Source organism: Pygoscelis adeliae, unplaced genomic scaffold (assembly GCF_000699105.1).
Source record: "Pygoscelis adeliae isolate BGI_AS28 unplaced genomic scaffold, ASM69910v1 Scaffold30, whole genome shotgun sequence".
NCBI classification, from domain to species: domain Eukaryota; kingdom Metazoa; phylum Chordata; class Aves; order Sphenisciformes; family Spheniscidae; genus Pygoscelis; species Pygoscelis adeliae.
Genome location: NW_008823915.1, coordinates 1,616,733 through 1,636,914, shown reverse-complemented (window position 1 = coordinate 1,636,914; position 20,182 = coordinate 1,616,733). Strand labels below are relative to the sequence as shown.

Genomic DNA, 20,182 nt, shown 5'->3' with positions numbered 1-20,182 from the left:
GGGCCTGTGAGGTTTCCTTTGCCAGGTCACATAAGTGACTAGTGTCCCAGCTCCCATGCATGGGCAGTGCAGCACTGTGGTCTCCCCCCATGTTCTGGGATCCCACCTGCTCGTCATGCATGCAGCACTGCAGAACTGCTGGAGGAGGGTGAAACTAGCAGGTCTCACACGCTAGGGAGCTCTGCTCAAAGACATATTTCCCACCTGCCCTGCTGCACATGACTTTCTTGTCCTGTATTACAGTGCTGCTGATGCAGCCCCTATCATGTGGCATTGAAAGCCAAGGTCCTTGCCAGGGCTGCTGCTGTTAGCTCACATGCTGGCATTTTACCCTCTCCTTCCCTTTGCTTTTTTTTTACTGTAGTGCTGTAAAACAGACATACACAGCAGGATGACATCTTGGTGCTCAGAGTTAGGCACCAATAGCAAAGAAATTAATTCAGAGATGGCATTTTTGTTTAGGTTACAGCAACACTTCCACGTGCACTTAAGGGGATATACAGGGGATAAACAAAGTTCAAGGAGACAAATAGAAGATTGTAAACCAGAGCTGCTTTGTCTTAACTTCCAACTTATTTTTCCCGATACCATCCCTGTGCATAAAAATACACAAATTTACCAAAGTACAACTTGCACATCCATCTGCTTACCTTTTCAGAGTTTTTCTTGCTGTCAGGAGACTAGGAGCTTTGGGTTTGTTGTCCTTCACTCAGATCCAAAGCAGGCATGCCAGTAAATGCAGTGTCCCTTTGTTCTAGGTCTGGTCACTGGGCGCGGGACGAGATCATGTCCTGGATGCTGTCTCTCAGTGTGAACAGCTAGTGAAGGAGCGGGGCACACATGAACGCAATGCGCCCTGGCGACTCTACTTCCGGAAGGAAATCTTCACCCCCTGGCACAACTCCCAGGAGGATCCTATCAGCACTGATCTCATTTACCACCAAGTCATTCGCGGCATCCGGTTTGGAGAGTACCGTTGTGAGAAGGTGGGTCTCCTTACTCATCCTCCTAAAGAGACAAAACTATATTAACATTTCCCACATTAAAGAGCAGGAAGATGCATAAAGTTTCTAGTGGCTGTGAACAACCCTTCCTTTCTTAACGAACAATTCCTGTCCAGGTGATTGTGCCAAGCTGTCACACTGGCAGCTGTAATTAATACTTTTTTTTTTTCTGCAACTTTCAGTTCATGTGGCAGCTGGAGGCATGTCCAAAGGGGCAGTTTGAGTCCTTTTAAAATATCTTTGCTAATAATCTCTTTGATGCTATGATTGTGTCAAGTTCATGACTGTCAAGAGTTATTAGAGAAAAATGGAGAAAACTCCATTCCTAAATTGGCTTCAAGGTTGAATGAGGCTATCTGGACTTTGTGATATCTTTCTAGGCCTCTTTTAATGGATTAATTGTTTCAGGAGGAGGATTTGGTGGAGATAGGTGCAAAATATTGTTACATCCAGTTTGGAGATTCTGTCCACAATGAACTTGTGCAGAAGGTGCTCCATGACTGTATCCCAGTGAAACAGTTGAAGTCCAAGACCCTGGAAAAGTGGGTGAGCCTTATAACCTACGCACATGCTAAGGTAAGAGGTTTGTCTGGCACCACTAGGTAACCACTCTCGAGCACCAGCTTCTGCTTCTTTTACCATTTCCATTTATGAATAGTCTCTTGGGGGAAGAAGGAAAAACATCTCAATTTCTATATTCCAAATAGTTAATTAGGGCTGGGGGAGTGGAGAACCTCCACTCACTCTTCCATATAGGGCTCAACAGGGGGGCAGAGTTAAGAAAGTATGTTTAAATCTCTGAATAGAGTATCTTTTAAGGCTGTCTCTCTCCCATCTGACAACTGAGTCAGGATGAGCATGGGATGGAATATTGGTTTTGATCTGGAAATGGATTACCTGAATTATTTCCATGGCACTCAAAGTGTGTTAGACTCTGAACAGGTCAGTCAGTGGGGATTTGAGGGAAATTTGGAATCCACATGCCTGTGGGCAGCCTCAGCTGCATGTGGTGGGCCCCTGGAGGCTGTTCCTGATTTGACTTTCTCCAGGTACCCTTGACACCAGTGACAGCAGAGGGCTGTTGGGAACCTCTGGGATCAGGCCTGCTCTTTATCGTGTGCAGATCATGCAAACCAGATTTTACTGAGAAAACCTTGGCTATCTTTTTATACTGCAGGCCCCATACACACAGGACCGTCTCTCCCCTCAGACTGTGAAGGAACAACTTGTAGATTTTGCTCGCTTTCAGTGGCCTTTGCTTTTTTCCCGATTCTTTGAAGTCACTAAGTTTTCAGGTAATACCTGGAGCCTGGGAGTAGAGGACAGATATAAGATCAATAGAGTAGGACTTGTATAGCATTGATAAGGAGTTTTTTCTGCATTTTCAGGTCCCAGCTTGCCCAAGAACCACTTTATTGTTGCCGTAAATTGGAAAGGTATCTATTTCTTGGATGAGTCAGAAAAGCGGCTCCTTGAGCTGACCTTCCCAGAGATAACTGGCATCCACACCAACAGGTGAGTGCCCCAGAAAGACAAGATCTGAAGAAGGCATCTCTGCCCATACTCAGAAAGGGTCTTCCATGTAGGAGGGAAGTGTACTTTCTCTGCCGTCCCCCTAGGTGATTTGATCTGAGCCTGGAAGGGTGGTTTAGCCTAGGTCTGGGAAACAGAAAAGGACAAGTTCTGAGCAGCCTGTAAAGGAAATACTGAAAGGGCTGAATCTTCCCAGCTGGTGGATCCTGCTCAGTCAGAAAGGTGTAAGGAAGCACAGCCATGCATCAAGACAAGAATGGCCCGAATAACTAACATAGTTAAGCCATCGTCTGTTATGCGTGCTGGGAGTTCATATACTTCTCAGGTGTGATGGACCTGAACAGGATAACTGAGGGGAAGAGGGTAACCATTGGCTTGCTCAGGGCACATATCCTTGCATCAGATCACTCAGAGAATAGGGTCTTACATACACAAAAAATACCTCTGCGAGGACTGTCACAGATTTAATTAGTTGCCCAGTTGCTCCAAAAGAAGGGTGTTCTTTTGTCTATAATGAAGCACTTTTGATGGAGTCCAGAGTGAACCTGAACCACTTCAGTCCTTCACACCTCATGAGAAGGCAAATTAAGAACTACCAATACTCACTGTAAGGAAGTTGTCTGCAAGGAGGTGTAGGTGCCTTGGTTGTGACTGCAGATGTGTCTGTAAGTTTTTCAGATATTCTGGTAACAAACTGTTCAATAATACATAGGGCAGTGAAGTCATTTGGACAGAGTTGCACTCTCATCACACTTCGTGCCGAGGAGTTTGTCCTGACATCTGTAAACAGCGTTGTCATTGCTGAACTGGTGGTCATGTTCCTGGAAGGACTGAAGAAGAGATCACGATTCGCTGTGGCAATGCATGAGAAAAAATCCCAAGGTAAGCCTTATAACTTTGCTACAGGGTAAGGAGAAATTTTGAGAGAACCCACAGCACTTGTTTGAAAGAGCTGAGAGAGAAGAGGGAGAACTTCAGTAAGAGTCCCTTTGCTCCAGGAGAGATGCATAGTGATCAGCACAGCAATACAGAGCATAAGGCAATGTGATTCAATACCTTTGCAGACAAATTACCTTTCCTTCCTCCTTCCTCCTTCTACTTCTTTACATATTTTATTTAGATAGTACAGTATCCAACAACTCAGTATGCTTATAGTAGGAAGTTGGATCTGGGCTCCCTGGAAATAGTTTCCAGAAAAATTTCACAGAGTTGGTAAACTGGAATTCTAATAATTTCTATATAAGTTGGCTGGAACAGACAAGAGGGGATTAAAATGTAAACATTAACTTCATCTACTTACAACTACTGAGTTTCTTTCCATGCTTTGCTGCCAGTTCTAGACACAAAGTCAGCACCCATTTGAATCAAATAGAGTTTTGCCATTGCCCTCAGTGGATCAAAATCAGGCTGTCAGAGGAAATTTAAGTGATTTCTCTGAAGTGTTACTGGATAATTAGCTGTATTTACACAAATCACTTTCTATTGCTAATTGAATTCAGGCCTTCAAAATATAATTCCCTTGTCTTTCACACTGCAATCCCCTTGCATTTTCTTGGACTATCAAGCCTGAACAGTACTCTCTTATTCTGTTTTCCAGAAGACCCTGCTATCCTGTCCTTCAAGAAGGGAGACTTGCTAATCTTGACTGAAGACAAAAGGCTGGATGCAAACTCTGGCTGGATCTGTGCCCAGAATGAAAGGACAGACAAAACAGGGAATGTATTTTTGGAAGAGATCTACATCATTCCTTGTCTCACAAAACCCTCTAGTCAAGTGCTGGTAAGAATAGCTAAGCACTCTCTTTGAAAAGACTGGAAGATAAATGATAATAACAATGTTAAATATGATTAAATTTATAACTGGAAGTTAATTGGAAGTTCCTCCAAAGTCATACAAGTTCTATACCTCCCATTGAAGCAAAGCATTTCATTCTGTCCTGTCTGAAAACAAAACTAAACCTAGTCCAAACTCTAAGGAGAAGACTGCAGTTGCACAAAAGCAATGACTTTCAAAAAAACGGTCCATTCACCATTAGGGATTTCAGTGCCTGGTATTGGTAGCAATTAATGGAAATGAGTGTGCAGTTTAATTTTCCTGCATTCACACTGGGCTTGACTGGTGATCATACATTACGTCTCAAGGGATGCTCTTACTTTAAAAAAATATGCTCTTTGAGGGAGTCAGGGTTTCCCATTGGTCACTCTGCTAACAATTTTGTCTTCGGTTTTGGAGATTCAGCATACTGGATACTGTGCTAACAAGTGAAAAGCTGAAAAAGTGGGGGAAAAACACACTAGTGGTAGAAGCAGGTGCACTTTTATCAAGTGTTGTGCTTTGGATAATCACATACATTTTGATGGCCACTACTGTTGGGTCTATGGAAATTACTTCCTTGAGTCGACTATTCCCAAGTCTTTCTTGAGTCTCTGAAAATGCTGCTTAGGGGACAGAAGGTATCCTGCAGCACAGAGTACTCAAGTTTAGTATACACCATCTGCGCATATATGCTGAGTAACATCTGACAATCTGTGCAGAGACCTGTGTCCATGTGACATCTCTACGTGGCTGTGTCATTCCAGAATTTGCTGATGATGTCTCCAGACCAGAGGAGGACAGCTTCACAGAACTCCTACATGGATGAACCTGATGAAGAGGATCTCAAAGTGAAGCCTTACACCCTGGAGGAGTTCTCCTATGAACACTTCAGGTGAAGCTCTCTGTGTAGTGTGCGCCCTAGGAAAGTTCTTGTTGATCTTCAGTGATCCTTAAAGCCTAGGATGTAACAGCATCTCCCATTTCTGATTGGGTTTCTTCTTTGTTTCCTGTAATTAAGTGTGACTTTGGACGTGCAGAGATTCTGGCACATGGCCTACTTGTATCTTTTGTCTGCAGAAATGCAAAGGGAAGGGTAGAAGAGCCCCAATCGGACTTATTTATTTCCAGCAGGCCCTATTCTTACTTCTCACTCCTTCTTCAGCACTTACCAGCTAGTGAGGATACACAACATCTCAGGCCTCAGAGAGTAAGGGAAAAATTAGTCTTCTAAAACCTCTCTTCTTTTTGCAAGCCTTCTCCCTTCTGGATATACAGGAAACTATACTTTCCTGTTCTCATTGACCTGCATAATCAAAGGAGATGTGAGATCACTGTCTTGGGAAAGAACGTGCCTAGAGATAAGTCTTTGTGATAATGATCTCCTATGTTTATAGAAATACTGATCCAGTAATTTTGTATGCCTGCACTTGTCTTCATTCAGGACTCCTGAGAAGGAATCCATCAGCAAAGCTGTCCTCCAGAAATCCCGTGGGCGCAGTCAACTGTGGGCGCACTCTAAGGAGCCCTTGAAACAGCCCTTGCTGAAGACAGCGTGCACAGACCCTGGTCTTCGGGACTTGGCTTGTCAGGCCTTCATTGATATCCTTTCACTCTTCTCTTTGTGACCTGAGAACACTCAGGGGAAGGAAGAGCTAGCTACCGCCACTAAACTTACCTCAACTGAGATAATACTGCATCCACTTTACAGAGGATACATTTACATCGAGGTGCAGGGTATCAGCTCTGCACAACTTAGCACTGTTCCCCTTGTCTACAGAGGAAAGGTCCCTATTCCTTCCCAGTGCTCCACAACTCCTGGCTCACTTAATTGAGAATGTGGCTTTAGGAGTGAGTGAGATTTACTGCATATGCCCAGAGCAAGCCGCTAATACAGTATAAATCATAGCCAAGCAGTGACCGCTGCACAGGGAAAGGGGGTAGGGGACAGGCAGGGGATATGTTCCAGACCCTCCTCCCACTGTCTAAGTATTTGCCACTTAGACATCAACAGAGTCACTAACATGTTGGGATCCAGGGGAGACTTCCCATTTACCTTCCAAAATTGGCCTGCTTTTGTCCTTAACAGCACATTCACCCATCATGAAATTCATGGGAGACTATCCCTCAAAACAGGCACACTCCTCTGTGGAAGTCACTGACCAGATATTTGTAGCAGCTATCCAGGAGGAGGTCCTGCGGGATGAGATTTACTGTCAGATTATGAAGCAACTGACTGAGAACAGAAACAGGTACTCACCTGGGTGCAAACACCCTGCTTCTGCAGAGCCAGGGCTCAAGTGCAGGTGGTGAGCAGGAATCCCTGCTACACCTGTGATGGGGTGGGGGCAGAGGGGAAGGATGGCCAAATGTTGGAGTGAGACCTTCCCTTCCCCCTTTTTCCAGGCACTGCTGTGGGGCTCACCTTCGCAGAGCACTCAGGACCACTGACTGGCAGTGATAGGCCACAAAGCAGGACATTACTTATCTCCTTTGAGCTGCTGCTTTGCTCCCATGAGCGTTCAGTGCTCGTCTCTGTGCCGTATGGTGTGAGACAGGCAAGGTGTTACTGAAGCCCTCTTACTCCCAAGGCAGTCTGTGGAGAAAATATGGCACTGCATAGACTTCTTGCATGTTTTCAGTGACTGCGCTGCCAGCCCTCCATTTGTTTTAAGTTTCCCAATGACAGTATTTCCCTCCTATAAGTGCGTAGTTCACACTAGATCTTTTACTACCAGTGAATCCTTTTCAGTAGTTATGTTAATTAGGTTACACAACTGGCTTGCAGAACAGATTGGTTACACAGGCCCCTGCCCCTGACTAAGTCTCTGAAACAGGCTGGTGTTTGCTTCCCCACTCATAAAATCATAATTTGACCTACTTCCAGGGGAACTGAATTGTAAAAAGAAGCTTAAAATAATTATTAACAAATTATTAATTTGTTAACAATAATTATTAACAAAATGGTTTGTCTGTTTCTAGCTGCATTGTGTCACTGCACAAGTTAGAGAAGGAGCTTCTATTTGTTTATTTTCTTTCTTACTGTTCCACAAATATTAAACTTAGTGGAACTTCTACCATGTGTGTAACTATTAAATGGTAAATTTCCTTGCCTGCAGTAAATCTCACAGGCTATTTAATGCATAGTCTGTAACCATGGTGCCAGTGCCATGCCTGATGTACTCTACCAATTTAGTCCTGTGGGTCATTCACTGTTTTGAGAAGGATCACTGATGTGGAAAAAACAATGCTTGAAAGGTGGCTATTTCCATATATTTTCATTAGAACAGCCGGAGCAACAAATCTTTCATCCTTCCCAGGCTAGTGCCCTGTGGACCATGTCACGCTCTCACACAGACACAAACACCACTGATCTATAGAGTATAAATGGGATTAAAATAGTGTGTCTTCATCTGCAAAATTAGAAGAAAAGTAAATGGGAATAAAGAAGCCAGGATGTCTTTATTCAGCAGAGTCTGGTGCCCATTCAAAGGTAGACCTGCTGGCTTTCCCAATCAAAACCACTTCACACCATTTAGCGTTTCAGAGCAATCCCTGGGACACAGCTGAAGTATGTTCTGCTCCTGGCTTTGAAAGTAGAATGACTGACCACCTCTTGGCTGCAAAGCCTTTCTTACTATTCTTACTGGTGAGGGTGAGGTGCCGGAAGAGCTTTGACTGGCAGATTTCACAGGTGCAGAGGCTGGAGGAACTGGCTTTCTGCCTGAAAATTGTACAAACTTGACCTGGAATTTTGAAGAACTGTAACTACCTCATTACACAATGCCATCTACCTGCCCATTTTTCAGAGCAGGAGCATGCATAAGGGAAAGTCAATTACAAGCAAAGTGCTTGTACCCTGAGCAACACTGGCTACCACAGAGGGCAGGTGAATACAAACAGCTGATAAAGCACAATCCAAAAACATGTGAGCTTGAACAGCAAATGAACAGTGGTTTTCCAAGACGATGGCACCAGGGTCACTGCTGCCAAGATGACTGTTAAACTGGAGCTTATATTTATTCATGACATTTGCAACTGTCATGAATATTTATCAGCCAGGATTTAGCATTGTCTTTGCATACGAGCTGTGGTTGTTGCACAGAAAATGGCTGCCAGATCCTGTGTGAAGGCTCTGTTGATTTGCAGCTCTCTGCTGAATAGCACAACATATCATAATCGGACTGTGTTTCTCTTCCCTGTAGCTGGTGTGTGGTCAAAGATTTATATGTGCCTATAGCAGAACCATTTGCTTTGTGTTCACAGGTACAGCGTGACCAAAGGCTGGCAGCTCCTTTGGCTCTGCACTGGCCTGTTCCCACCCAGCAAGTCACTGCTGAAACATGCCCAGAAGTTCATGGAGACACGTCAGAAAGAGACACTGGCCCTCGGGTGCAGTCGGAGGATTCAGACAGTGATGAGGTAAACAGTCTGGCATACAGCCAGCTGAAAGTGTTAAAAAAGTCATGAATTACGTGCCAAAAAGCACATGGGCTAAAATATTGAGACTCTTACTTTCCCTTCTCTCTTTACATCCTTTTTAAAGTGATCATTATTTTTAATTCTCTTACGGACTTTGAACCACTAAGAGGGGTCTGTGTCATAGTTTCACTTTTTTCTTTCACAGTTAGCAACGTTTTTAAAGGTTCAGCATCACACATAATCACTTGACTCCCAGAGCTAGGTATTTCCAACACCCTAAAGGGTGTGCAGCTTGAAATGAAATCCTGTGTTGTCATTGATGAGGTCCTGACCTTGCTTTCCTTTGGTGAGGCAGCATATCCTTATCCCCCTTATATGTGCCTGTGGGTTAGTCTTGAATTTGTTGAATCTCAGTAGCACAGAGCTGCACATGTACAGCTAAAAATATTAGGTTTTACTCATAGCGGGGTGGCACCACTGAAGTCACTGACATCTGCAGAGTGCTAATGTGGCTCTGTTGGTTTTCTGATGGTGAAGCAAAGCAGATCCCTGCTAGGAAAACAGGATCAACACAGTCATTTCCTATTCTTTGAAGAAATCCAAATGAGCAAAGCCCTGAGACTTAACATGGCTGCTCAGACCAGGGCACTTCTTAGTCCTCTAGGCATTACCCCTGTCCTGGTGAGGGTTGAAGCAATAGGGCCTCCAGCCCACAGTGCTTCCAGTCTTGACATGACCAGAGATAGTAGAAGGGCTACCTGATTTTCAGGAAGAATCAATTGAACTGTAGGGGGAAGGTTTCCCTAGATTCCTCCAGACACTGGAATTATGCAGCTTGACGCTTTGAGAACACAGTGCTTTGGCATCAAGGTTAACCCCAACCTTCTCCCTTTTGATGCTGTCATGAGTTACCACCTGCCTGCCACAGACCTCTTTGGTAAAGAAGCTGCCCAATGATTTCTCCCTCCAGCTCCTCATCCTCCCCCTTCTCTTAGGCTGGGCCCAGCATTTGCTCTGTGAGCCCTGTGGGCCAGGCTCGAGGGGAATGCTAACACAGTGGCTGTCTCCCTTGCAGCGGATTGGTTTTGGCACTGCTGGGGAAATGTCACTACACATTGAACTCGCTTTTGAAGTGCCTGAAAAATGCATGGCAAGGAATGCTATTCAATGTTTTTTTCTATGGAGAAGACTGAAAATTTCCTGCCTCCCTATATCATGTGCTATTCATGCTCTAAGCCCTGTTGAGCTGTATAGAGCTTCTTTGGAGTGAGAAACAGAATGGGCTGTTTGGGAGGAGAATTCTGTCTGCTAAACTGCCCCAGATCTGGAGCCTGGGGGACAGGAAGAGGAACTGTCGTGGTTTAACCCTAGCTGGCAACTAAGCACCACACAGCCGTTCACTCACTCCCCCCGCGGTGGGATGGGGGAGAGAATCAGAAGGGTAAAAGTGAGAAAACTTGTGGGTTGAGATAGAGACAGTTCAATAGGTAAAGCAAAAGCCGCGCACACAAGCAGAGCAAAACAAGGAATTCATTCACTACTTCCCATCGGCAGGCAGGTGTTCAGCCATCCCCAGGAAAGCAGGGCTCCAGCACGTATAATGGTTACTTGGGAAGACAAATGCTATAACTCTGAATGTCTCCCCCCCCTTCCTTCTTCTTCCCCCAGCTTTACATGCTGAGCATGACATCACATGGTATGGAATATACCTTTGGTGAGTTGGGGTCAGCTGTCCCAGCTGTGTCCCCTCCCAGCATCTTGTGCCCCCCCAGCCTACTCGCTGGTGGGGTGGTGTGAGAAGCAGAAAAGGCCTTGACTCTGTGTAAGCACTGCTCAGCAATAAGAAAAACATCCCTGTATTACCAACACTTTTTCAGCACAAATCCAAAACATAGCCCTATACTAGCTACTATGAAGAAAATTAACTCTATCCCAGCCAAAACCAGCACAGGAACAAAGGCAAGTGTTGTTTTCTAAGAGCATTTCTTTTCCTAAGATTAAACCTGTACCTGTGCTGAATAGAACAGAATAGAATATTTCAGTTGGAAGGGATCTACAACAATCATCTAGTCCAACTTCCCCCTGTAAGTAACCTGCTCTCTTTGGAAAGGGGAGAGCAGGCAGCTCAAAGGACTGACCTACAATATGTGGAGTGGAAGCCAGCTGAGCCCTTGGGTACACCTGTTCCTCCATAAACAGTTTTACAGCTTCATCCCCAGACTCCTGGCCAGGGAACCAGTGAGCACCCTGATGGGTGTCAAGCAGATCTTGCCTTGGCAATGAATTCCTGGCTTAGGCTGCAAGGAGAGATGGCCCTGTGCCTCCAGCCAAGCTGCTGCACTTCCATGGTCTCCTATGGCCTCCCTCTGCTGCAAGTCCAGGAATAGATGACGGAGTAGGGCAGGCCCACTTTCCTTACAGTGCCTGTACAGTGCCTGTACAGTATCAGAGCACATGCTGTTCAACTTGGTTTACAGTCAGGTTTTCCTTCTCCAAATGGAACTGCTACTTTATTTAATGGAAAATAACTAGTTTTCAAATCCACACGAATAAAGCTGGATGCCAGACTAAGCTCTCTTCCCAAGAGATTGGCCCAGTATGAGAGAGGAGTTTGGCCCATAAGCTACGGTGTACAAAATCTCCAGCTCGCCTGCCCTGTGCCACTGAGGGCAGAAAAGTACCAGCCCCAGAAGATAATGTGCTAGATCTGTCCTCACTTTAACTGTATCAAGGTTTTTGCATGACTCAGACTTCAGGGCCAGTTCCTTTGCTTTAAAAGGCAGCTCTGCTCTGAGGTATAATTTCAAAGAACTGGGATTGTACAGCTTAAGCACCTCTTGAGTCAGTGATTACATGCCAGCTCTTATATAAAAGATATAGCGGCCCTCTTCTAGCGGCCCTCCAAACTTTTCTGGTACTTGCCTCCTGAGCTGTAACTCATTTTGTATCTGAATGCGTATCTTCTTGCTGATGTAAGAATTAAATAAAATGTATTTCTCCTTGTGGCCTCTATCTTCACACTTCAATAACAGCAAGGAAAAATGCCGCTGAATACGTAGAAGGGGTCATGGTACTGGCTAGGAAGGTGCCTTATTCATGCAACCTCCTTGCAGAGTAGAACAGACTTTTAATATACATGCTAATAAGACCCTCAGTTTCTTGCTGTTAATACATGTTAATGCTGTTAATTTGTATTGGGGTGAAGGTCCATTAGAGCCCGCCCCATGTCACAGTACTAGCATTTTGGATGGAGTCTGTTGTTCAGGTGGAATACTGTTGTTCAACTCCTCAAAGATTAAACATCCAGCACTGATCTCTCTTATGATGGTGGTGGCATTTTCCAGGAATGGCTCCAGGAAGTGGGCACCTCATCCTGTGGAGGTTGAGGCCATCTTACAGAACACCACTAAGATCTCACACAAGATTTGCTTCCCCAATGAAACAGAACAGGTGAGAACTTACTTGTTTTCCCAGCCTTGACCGTTTTCCCAGCCATGATGTATTCATGCAGGAGCACGTTTCAAGATATTCAGTGTTCTCATTTCTTCCTCTCCTCTGTGTAACAAGAGTCTTGTTATCTCATAGACATTTGATGTGGGAACAAACACCAAAATCCGGACTCTGTGTCAGAACATTGCTTCCAAATTGCAGCTGAGCTCCTGGGAAGGTTTCAGCCTCTTTGTGAAGATTGCAGACAAGGTAGCTCTTCTCAACTATGGCATGGTAGCCAGACTCCCCCCTCTTCTCCTACTTATTTACCAGACCACCTAAACAACCATGTGTGAAGCCAAGCAACAGAGCAGGTCGTTACTGCTTCTGTCTTACTGAGGGGATACAACCTAGACTCGAACTTTTAGCACCTGACAATTATTTTGAGTCTCTTGAAGGGGCTGGGTGGAGATGCAGAGTTTCTATCAGTCTACTGGTACACAGGTGGTACTAAAAGCAGAGAAGATGGGGGCTTTCTTGCAGCTGCTGGGATGGTAGCAAATTGCATGTTGCATACTGCTGGATTCAGCCATTTTCCACTCAGGCCTTGCCCAGGAGATGTGCTGCACGTGTACAGTACCCACTAGTATAAGGAAGAGCAGTGGCTGACCAGCACTAGTTGATTGCTCTCTAGTTTCTCAGAAGCTTGCCTTGCCTGAGTTGAAGCTCGGGTTGGCTGCTTTGCTGAGAGGTCCCTTCTCTCTGGAATTGTGATCAATGCAAAAGCAGCACTGAGTCCAAGCACAGGGAGTTTCTGATGTGCTGCATTCCTGAAAAGAGGAACCCAGTTCCTCTTTTTACAAAGAGGAGATGGCTAAGAATAAGATAGGCATCTTCAGCTTGATTTCAATAAGCAGGTTGGAAAGAAAAAAGCAACAGAAGATGCAATGAAAATCGCCATATGAAACGTAAATCACTTGAGCCTTCTTCCTCCTATTTCTCTGCTTCTTTCCCCTTGCCTCTGTCTTTCCTGCTGTAATTGTGCTCTCACTGTAGATAGAGAAAGAAAATTCAGCCTGATACTTGGGTATATTGGCACAGGCAGTATTTATATGATCTGCTAATCTCTCCTTTCCCCCCTTCATTGCTTGGCCTCTTCCAGGTGATCAGTCAGAATGAAGCAGACTACTTCTTTGACTCACTAAGGCAGGTGACAGACTGGAACAGGAGGAACAAACCAGGGAAAGATGGTAAGGAGAATGCCAGCGTGACAAGAATCTGCATGAGATGCTGTGTTGAACTGGGGAAACAGCAAATTTATCCAGTAGGATTTACTCCATCTTGGGAAGTGTGTAGCAGAGCCTTATTGTATCATTTTTGTACATACACAGTTACTGCCTGCACCAGCAGTAAGATCCAGTGACCTGATGCAGCCAAGCACTGGCTATCGGAAACACCAGAACATCTTTGTGGGGGGATCCCTCCAGAAATTTTGAATTGGTACCAAAGATTTTTTGACTTGCATCCAAAAGACACAGCTGGATGCACACAAGTTAGGTTGATCCTCTTTACAGTCCAGGGCTCGTGCATTGCCAGATCAGGTATCAGCCAACACACGTAAATAAGTGCTTTACACGGTGTCACTCCCATTCCTTGGGTTGTTAGAAAATTGTTATCTAGATTATTACCTGGTGATACCAAAGCACAGGTTGTATTGCCAGGGGAACACTTGTTAAAATAAAACAATATAACACTAATGACAGCAATTCTTTGCACTTCACCCCCATGTATAACATACATTTTGAAATCTATATCAAACTTGAACTCCACTCAAATTTCATATTCATTTATCCTGACCTTTGCTTATTTCAGGACAGCTGAGGTTCAACTTCCTGAAGCACTATCTACATATCTAAGACTTTCTAACTTCCCTCTTCTCCCCACAGCTGATGCAGCTACTAGGAGCTTTGCAAATCACAAGATAAAGATGTGGGTGCACTAAATCACAATTCATTTCTGTAAACTCAGCCATCAGGGGATGTACCTGCATCAGTATAACAGAATTCAGGTGTGCTGCACATGGGCAGGCAGCTGACATAAGCACCTGTCATGAGCACCAAGAAATAACAAACACTCATATTGCTGGCATCCTCAACTTCTTCCTCCATCTCTGAAGAGCCTGCACCTTAGATCACTGCACAATCGGTGTCCAGGAACTGACAACTAATCACTTTCTTGGTCATCTAAAATGGTCGAATGTACTTTTTTGTTAGTAATTTTGTTTGTTACTACTAAAACCAGAATTACATTTCTGAAGAAACTTACAAGCCATGTAAAAACTGTAGAACTCTACAGTGATACAGAGGATACTCACAAGATGTTGTTTCCTTAGGGGCTACTATGTCTGTGGCTTATGAGGTGTACTTCATGAGAAAGCTGTGGTTGAATGTAACTCCTGGGAAGGACCTGAAAGCCGATACCATTTTTCATTACCACCAGGTAACCAGCTCCCTAAACCATAAATATAATGGCAGGCAATGTGATCCAAGAAATACTCCTGAGAAAGTAAGCCTGCTGGAGTATTACCATCTCCCTCAAAAAGGCCTGCATTATAGAGCTTCCAGAGGAATGCCTCTGGAGGGCACAGCTCAGCCTCAGGAGCAGATTTATTTCTCACCCTGTTCACACCTTAGCTATATTGCTTATGTTAGGAGCACAGCTCCCTAATCTAATTGTTCCCTGGAGGTACTCGTCTTACTCTGTAATTGTATGGAGAATCATAGAATGGTTTGGGTTGGAAAGGATCTTTAAAGATCATTCAGAGAACCTCCAGGAGGAGTCAAAAGTTCTTGGGATGCCCTTGGACTGTGTTTGGCGAGACTCACATCTTGACCTCACAGATTTAGCATGCGTAAATCAGTGTTTGCTTCAGCCCGTTCCATCTAGATTCAGAGCTGGTCTCTTCCAGGAGTTGCCAAAGTACCTCAGAGGCTACCACAAGTGTTCCAAGGATGAAGCTGTCCAGCTGGCAGGGCTGATTTATAAAGTGCGCTTCAACAATGACCGCACACAGCTGGCAACCATCCCCAAAATCTTGAAGGATCTGGTGCCAGACAATCTGCTCCGAGCAATCTCACCAGATGAGTGGAAGAAGGTAAGACCATCAACTTTCATTAATCATGCTACTTCCACAGAGCATTAAGAGAGAAGACAGACATCGAGACACACTACTTTTTTGATCTGACAGTCTTTGAAAGCACTATGCTACTGGATGTTGCTGTTTTGCCTCTTACAATCTAGATTTTGCATCCTCTCTACCAAACCTCTGAAAGATATCTGCAGGCCTGGACGACTGATTTGAGATGTGCATTTTTCTTGGAGATACGAATCTATTTTCAGTGCCCAGAAGAAGCGTTAGGAAACGCTTTCCTTTCCCAGAGATAGGAAAGTCAGTGATGGGACTGGGGATTTGATGATCTTGTAGAGAAACAGAAAATTAAGATGTGTCCCAAATATTTCATAGTTTGGCCAGCAAATCAGCCACCTTGCACTGTGTGCATGCAAAAGGCTCTTTTCTCCACCAAAGGGCAAGAAAGTTTCAGCAGGTACTTACCACTTAGTCCACTGAGGAAGACACAGGACACTATTTCAAATGCAGAGGGAAAATTCACCCTACATGTTTCAGCAGAAAATGTGATACATGTCTGTGGGTGTTGAACACTAGCTTTCTGAATTTTGTTTCATCCCATATTGCCCCTCTGCCCTGAAATCCATTCCCTTGGGCTCCCAGATTTCCTTCAGCCAACTCATTAGTAAGGAACACTGGGGAGGTTCTGGCTCCACCTTGCCCCATGGCATGGTAGGCTATTTTCATTTTCAGAATCTTCTGTTGCTGTGGGCACAAGACTGATCTTGGTGATGGTCTGATGCTGTCTTTAGTGCTAATGCTGGACATTGGAAACCTGCCTGTCTCCAACTGAATAGGCTTTGTATCCTTTTTTCTAAACAGAGCATTACTGCAGCATATAGCAAACATGAAGGAAAAACTGTGGATGAGGCCAAGATTGCCTTCCTGAAAATGATACACCGCTGGCCAACATTTGGATCAGCCTTCTTTGAGGTGAAGGTAGGTTTAAAGGCCTGTATGAATGGCTTTGGTAGTAGACCAGCATTGGGGGATATGGACTGGCTATAATTCCGTATCTGTGTAGTGAGAATGCATTGTAAAGCTGGCTTCCCATCATCTACCGAGGAAAACTCAGTTCCTTGGAAGTGGGGAGATGGGTTGGGTTTTTTTATCCCTTCTGAACTATGCCTGTTATTTACTGGCTATGTTGTTGTTGCAGTTGTAATACTTAATATTACAACTATGTAGTAGATGGGGTCTTTTACTTATATAGATACTTAACTGTCCTGTCATTGTTCTCCACTACAAAATGCTGCCAAATCTTGTATCTCTGGGAACTCTTCCCTCAGAACAGAACTGTACTAGTGCTCTCATTCTGTAGTGGATAGCTCCAGGAATCATATCCCACTTGCTACCTTTAATTTATCCTCACTAGGCTCTTAACTGGTTTGCAGCCAACCATTAAGCCTATTATCAGATAGCCTAGGAAATAACGGACCTGATTCTGCTTTTATGTAGCAGCTGCTCAAGTCATCAATATATGGCTAAAAGAGTCATCCTTAGCAATAGTTACATAATATTGAACAGCTTTATGTTTCAGTGTTTATTTGGTAAAGAGAACAAGCAGCACTGGACACTGTTAAAGGTCACTATGCACCTGATACAGATCATTTCTTCATTTTCTGCTTATCTTGCTCTGTTACTCGTTTATAGCAAACCTCGGAGCCAAATTTCCCAGAGATTGTGCTGATTGCAATCAACAAGCAAGGAGTCTCACTGATACATCAGAAGACAAAGGTAACAGTTGCTTCTCAAGAATCTATCTAAGGAAGGATTTAATTGACCGTGCTAATTTAGGGACAGCAACAGGACCTTCTCCCTGAATGCTAGATGATACAGTTCCTCTGTTCATTTTCTGTGTGAAACCAAGAAAATGTTATTGCCTCAAATCACTTCTTTGCAGTTTCTACATTGGAAAGGAAACAGTGTAGAGCATCTCTGAAAAAAGAAGTGGTAATCGTGATGGACCTGGGCAAAGTGCTAAGATTAGGCAGATAGATGGACAGTGCACTAGGGAACCTGCTTCAGAAAAATGCTTTGCAGGAAACCCAAGCTGTCTAAAAGATCAGGCTGAATGACAGTGTTTACCAGCTCTCTAACCCAAACAGTCTGGTCTTACCAAGTTCCCAGGCAAAAGCATTTATAAATATCACTATTTGCTTTTAAATAAGAAAACAAATATCCAGTGAGTTTTAGATTATTGTAAATATAATGGCAGGGTGTTAAGGCAAAGATCAATATATAATGAAAAGAAGTCTCATTAGAGCGATGAAGACTCACCTGCTTGGTGAAAATACAATATACCACTAGCCTGGATGCAAGACCTACCTTGATCCACTGTGTTTATAAATGAAGTGGGAAAGAAAAAGAATGCTCTGGCTCTACAAGTTTTCTTACGTAACAGCCCATTTTAATTTCAGAAATGTTCTATAGTTCAGTTTGTTTCCCCTTACAGGATATTTTAACAGTCTACCCCTTCAATAAAATCTCCAACTGGAGCAGTGGGAGCACATACTTTCACATGACAATAGGGAACCTGGTACGAGGAAGCCGGATCTTATGTGAGACATCTCTGGTAAGAAGAGTTTTGTCAACTTATACACAAGAAAATCCTAATTTTTCCTTTACATTGCTACAAAACAATGGTGCCAAAACAGATGTTAAAACCAGTGCAGATACAAAAAGCATTCACTGCTATGTCAATAAAATTGCCGTTTAGAATTGGTTCAGTGCTATATAATGCCATCTGATGCAAAGACGTAAACCACAGAGACAAGAAAAAATAGTAATTTCCCAAATTCTTGCCATACATCAAAATTCCACCTATCCGAGACATTAAGAAAAGACTGCACTTACCCACAAAACTACGTAAGAGGCTTTTTGTCTTGCATGGTTTGATCCATCTATGCAGTACTGCCATCCTTGTAAGATTTTACACTTTTCAGTGAGCGGTACCACCTTTTTAAGAATTGGTTTCAGATTGTCCACAGACTCAGACAAGCATCACTGTATTGATATTTAAAGGTAAATTTGTAAAGATAACATAAAAACATTTCAGGGCTAACTTCTCTCACAGAAAAGCTTGGATTCCTAAGTACAAGATGTCAATCTATAGAACGAATGACAAGGAGACAGTAGAGCTATGCTCTGTAAAGTTTTGTAAATCTATGAAGGGAAGAGCAGATGGAGGAATAGATAAATAATTATCAAAACAGTGATAGCTGTTGGAAGCAGAGATGTCCATGCAGGGAAGAATCTAAGAAGAAGATAAAACAGGGAGGAAATGATAGTTATTTTTGCTTCTGGAGCTCTTTGAGAGACTTAAGACTTTTTTCTTTTCTGACAGGGTTACAAAATGGATGACCTGTTAACATCCTATGTACGCCTGCTAATGAATGCTGTAAACAAGCAAAAGAACCTCCCAGCCTGAGAGCGGAAATAGAACCCATGACCTATATCTGTGCCAAACTACCTGTAATTTCATCTCCCAAAAGAAATGCCATTTAAAAAATATCAATCTTGATGATCAGTCTTCTGATCACACACTGAATGAACTGTGTTGCTGAAATATTACCACAAGAGAAGCTCAAGTGAGCATGTGCTTTCAAGTATCTGTAACACTTGTCTGTCTCAGATGTAGTACAAGAATTCCATTCAGATTTTGGATTTAGAGAAAGTTTAGCTGGATTTTAATGTAATATGGGGGCGGAAGAATCCTAATATGACAGCCTCTTCTGATACTCTAAATCTCCATTCTTAAAGAGAGACACAAATTAATAGTTGTCTTCCTTTGGAAAGAAAATGTCCCCTTGCTGTATATGCTCTTACCAAATGCATAAACTCCTTGAGTCTTTGCAAACAAAGGTAATGTTATTTTTTTCCTCCTACTGGAAATTCTAACAGTGGAGAAATGCCCTTTAGTAGTAGGATAACTGGACACCTTAAAAGGTAAGATGCTGGGTTTCATCCTTTTATCACTAGATTATGTGCTGCAAGTTACAGTAGACTATGACAGCCAATTACTGTCAGAATATAACTGTCATTCCTGTGTGCTGCTAAATTAGCAGGCTGTCCACTGGTTTACCATTGCCTTGGTTAAATTAAATAATTTTCTTTCTTCCACACTTTATAATGCACTTGGAAACTAACAACTGCTTTCTACTATGCAGTTTCTAGTAAGCATAAACAAACTCTGAAATGAGACTGGATTTTGGGTCCATTACTTTTACTCAGTTGCTTCTATTTCAAGTTATGGATGTGCTATTCAGTGCAAATCAGAATCGAAGAACTCGGTCTAACAGACATCTATTGAAAAGACACTTTTCTGCTCTATAAAAATGTTCTCAGCTTGGAGTTATGCAGACATTCATTCATGAGACAAGAATACTAGCTTTAGTTTCTCGTAATCTTTTCTATTTCCTGTTTAGCGGGCACTTTGAGTGCTAAAATTTGATTCAGCACTTGTTCATCTCTCAGACCTTTGTAAACACACAACTTTGGTCCTACAGGAACCAGAGTGTGCTCAGAGTGTGTAAAGCATATATGCACTGTGGTGGTAGTAAGCCTAGATGCTTACCCCATCAGAGAACAAGTACTCCTTCCTCAATGATGAGCCCTCCCTTCCTCACAGTGAAACATGGACATGTCTTAAAGCATTTACACCAAGTTCCTTGAGACACGATCTGGCAGTGCTAGAAAAGCAGCTCTGCTAGATCTCTCAAATTTGCCAATGTATGCACAATGATTCTCTTGTTCCCTCAGATGTGGTGTGTGAAATTCAAACGTTAATGGGAGT

General features: G+C 43.4%; 1 protein-coding gene across 1 annotated transcript in view; it reads left to right on the top strand.

Moving 5' to 3' along the window:
- MYO7B (myosin VIIB) overlaps window positions 1-18,817 on the top strand; it is a 51,097-nt gene extending 32,280 nt beyond the window's left edge. The window contains exons 31-49 of the mRNA XM_009318994.1: window positions 759-986; window positions 1,413-1,580; window positions 2,182-2,299; window positions 2,393-2,519; window positions 3,250-3,419; window positions 4,135-4,316; window positions 5,117-5,244; window positions 5,794-5,951; window positions 6,448-6,601; window positions 8,616-8,771; window positions 12,116-12,221; window positions 12,357-12,470; window positions 13,363-13,450; window positions 14,593-14,699; window positions 15,169-15,354; window positions 16,210-16,326; window positions 17,041-17,124; window positions 17,843-17,962; window positions 18,734-18,817. Coding sequence (XP_009317269.1) covers window positions 759-986; window positions 1,413-1,580; window positions 2,182-2,299; window positions 2,393-2,519; window positions 3,250-3,419; window positions 4,135-4,316; window positions 5,117-5,244; window positions 5,794-5,951; window positions 6,448-6,601; window positions 8,616-8,771; window positions 12,116-12,221; window positions 12,357-12,470; window positions 13,363-13,450; window positions 14,593-14,699; window positions 15,169-15,354; window positions 16,210-16,326; window positions 17,041-17,124; window positions 17,843-17,962; window positions 18,734-18,817 — 2,595 coding nt within the window. The remainder of the gene's footprint in view (window positions 1-758; window positions 987-1,412; window positions 1,581-2,181; window positions 2,300-2,392; window positions 2,520-3,249; window positions 3,420-4,134; window positions 4,317-5,116; window positions 5,245-5,793; window positions 5,952-6,447; window positions 6,602-8,615; window positions 8,772-12,115; window positions 12,222-12,356; window positions 12,471-13,362; window positions 13,451-14,592; window positions 14,700-15,168; window positions 15,355-16,209; window positions 16,327-17,040; window positions 17,125-17,842; window positions 17,963-18,733) is intronic.
- The last annotated feature ends 1,365 nt before the right edge of the window (window positions 18,818-20,182 follow it).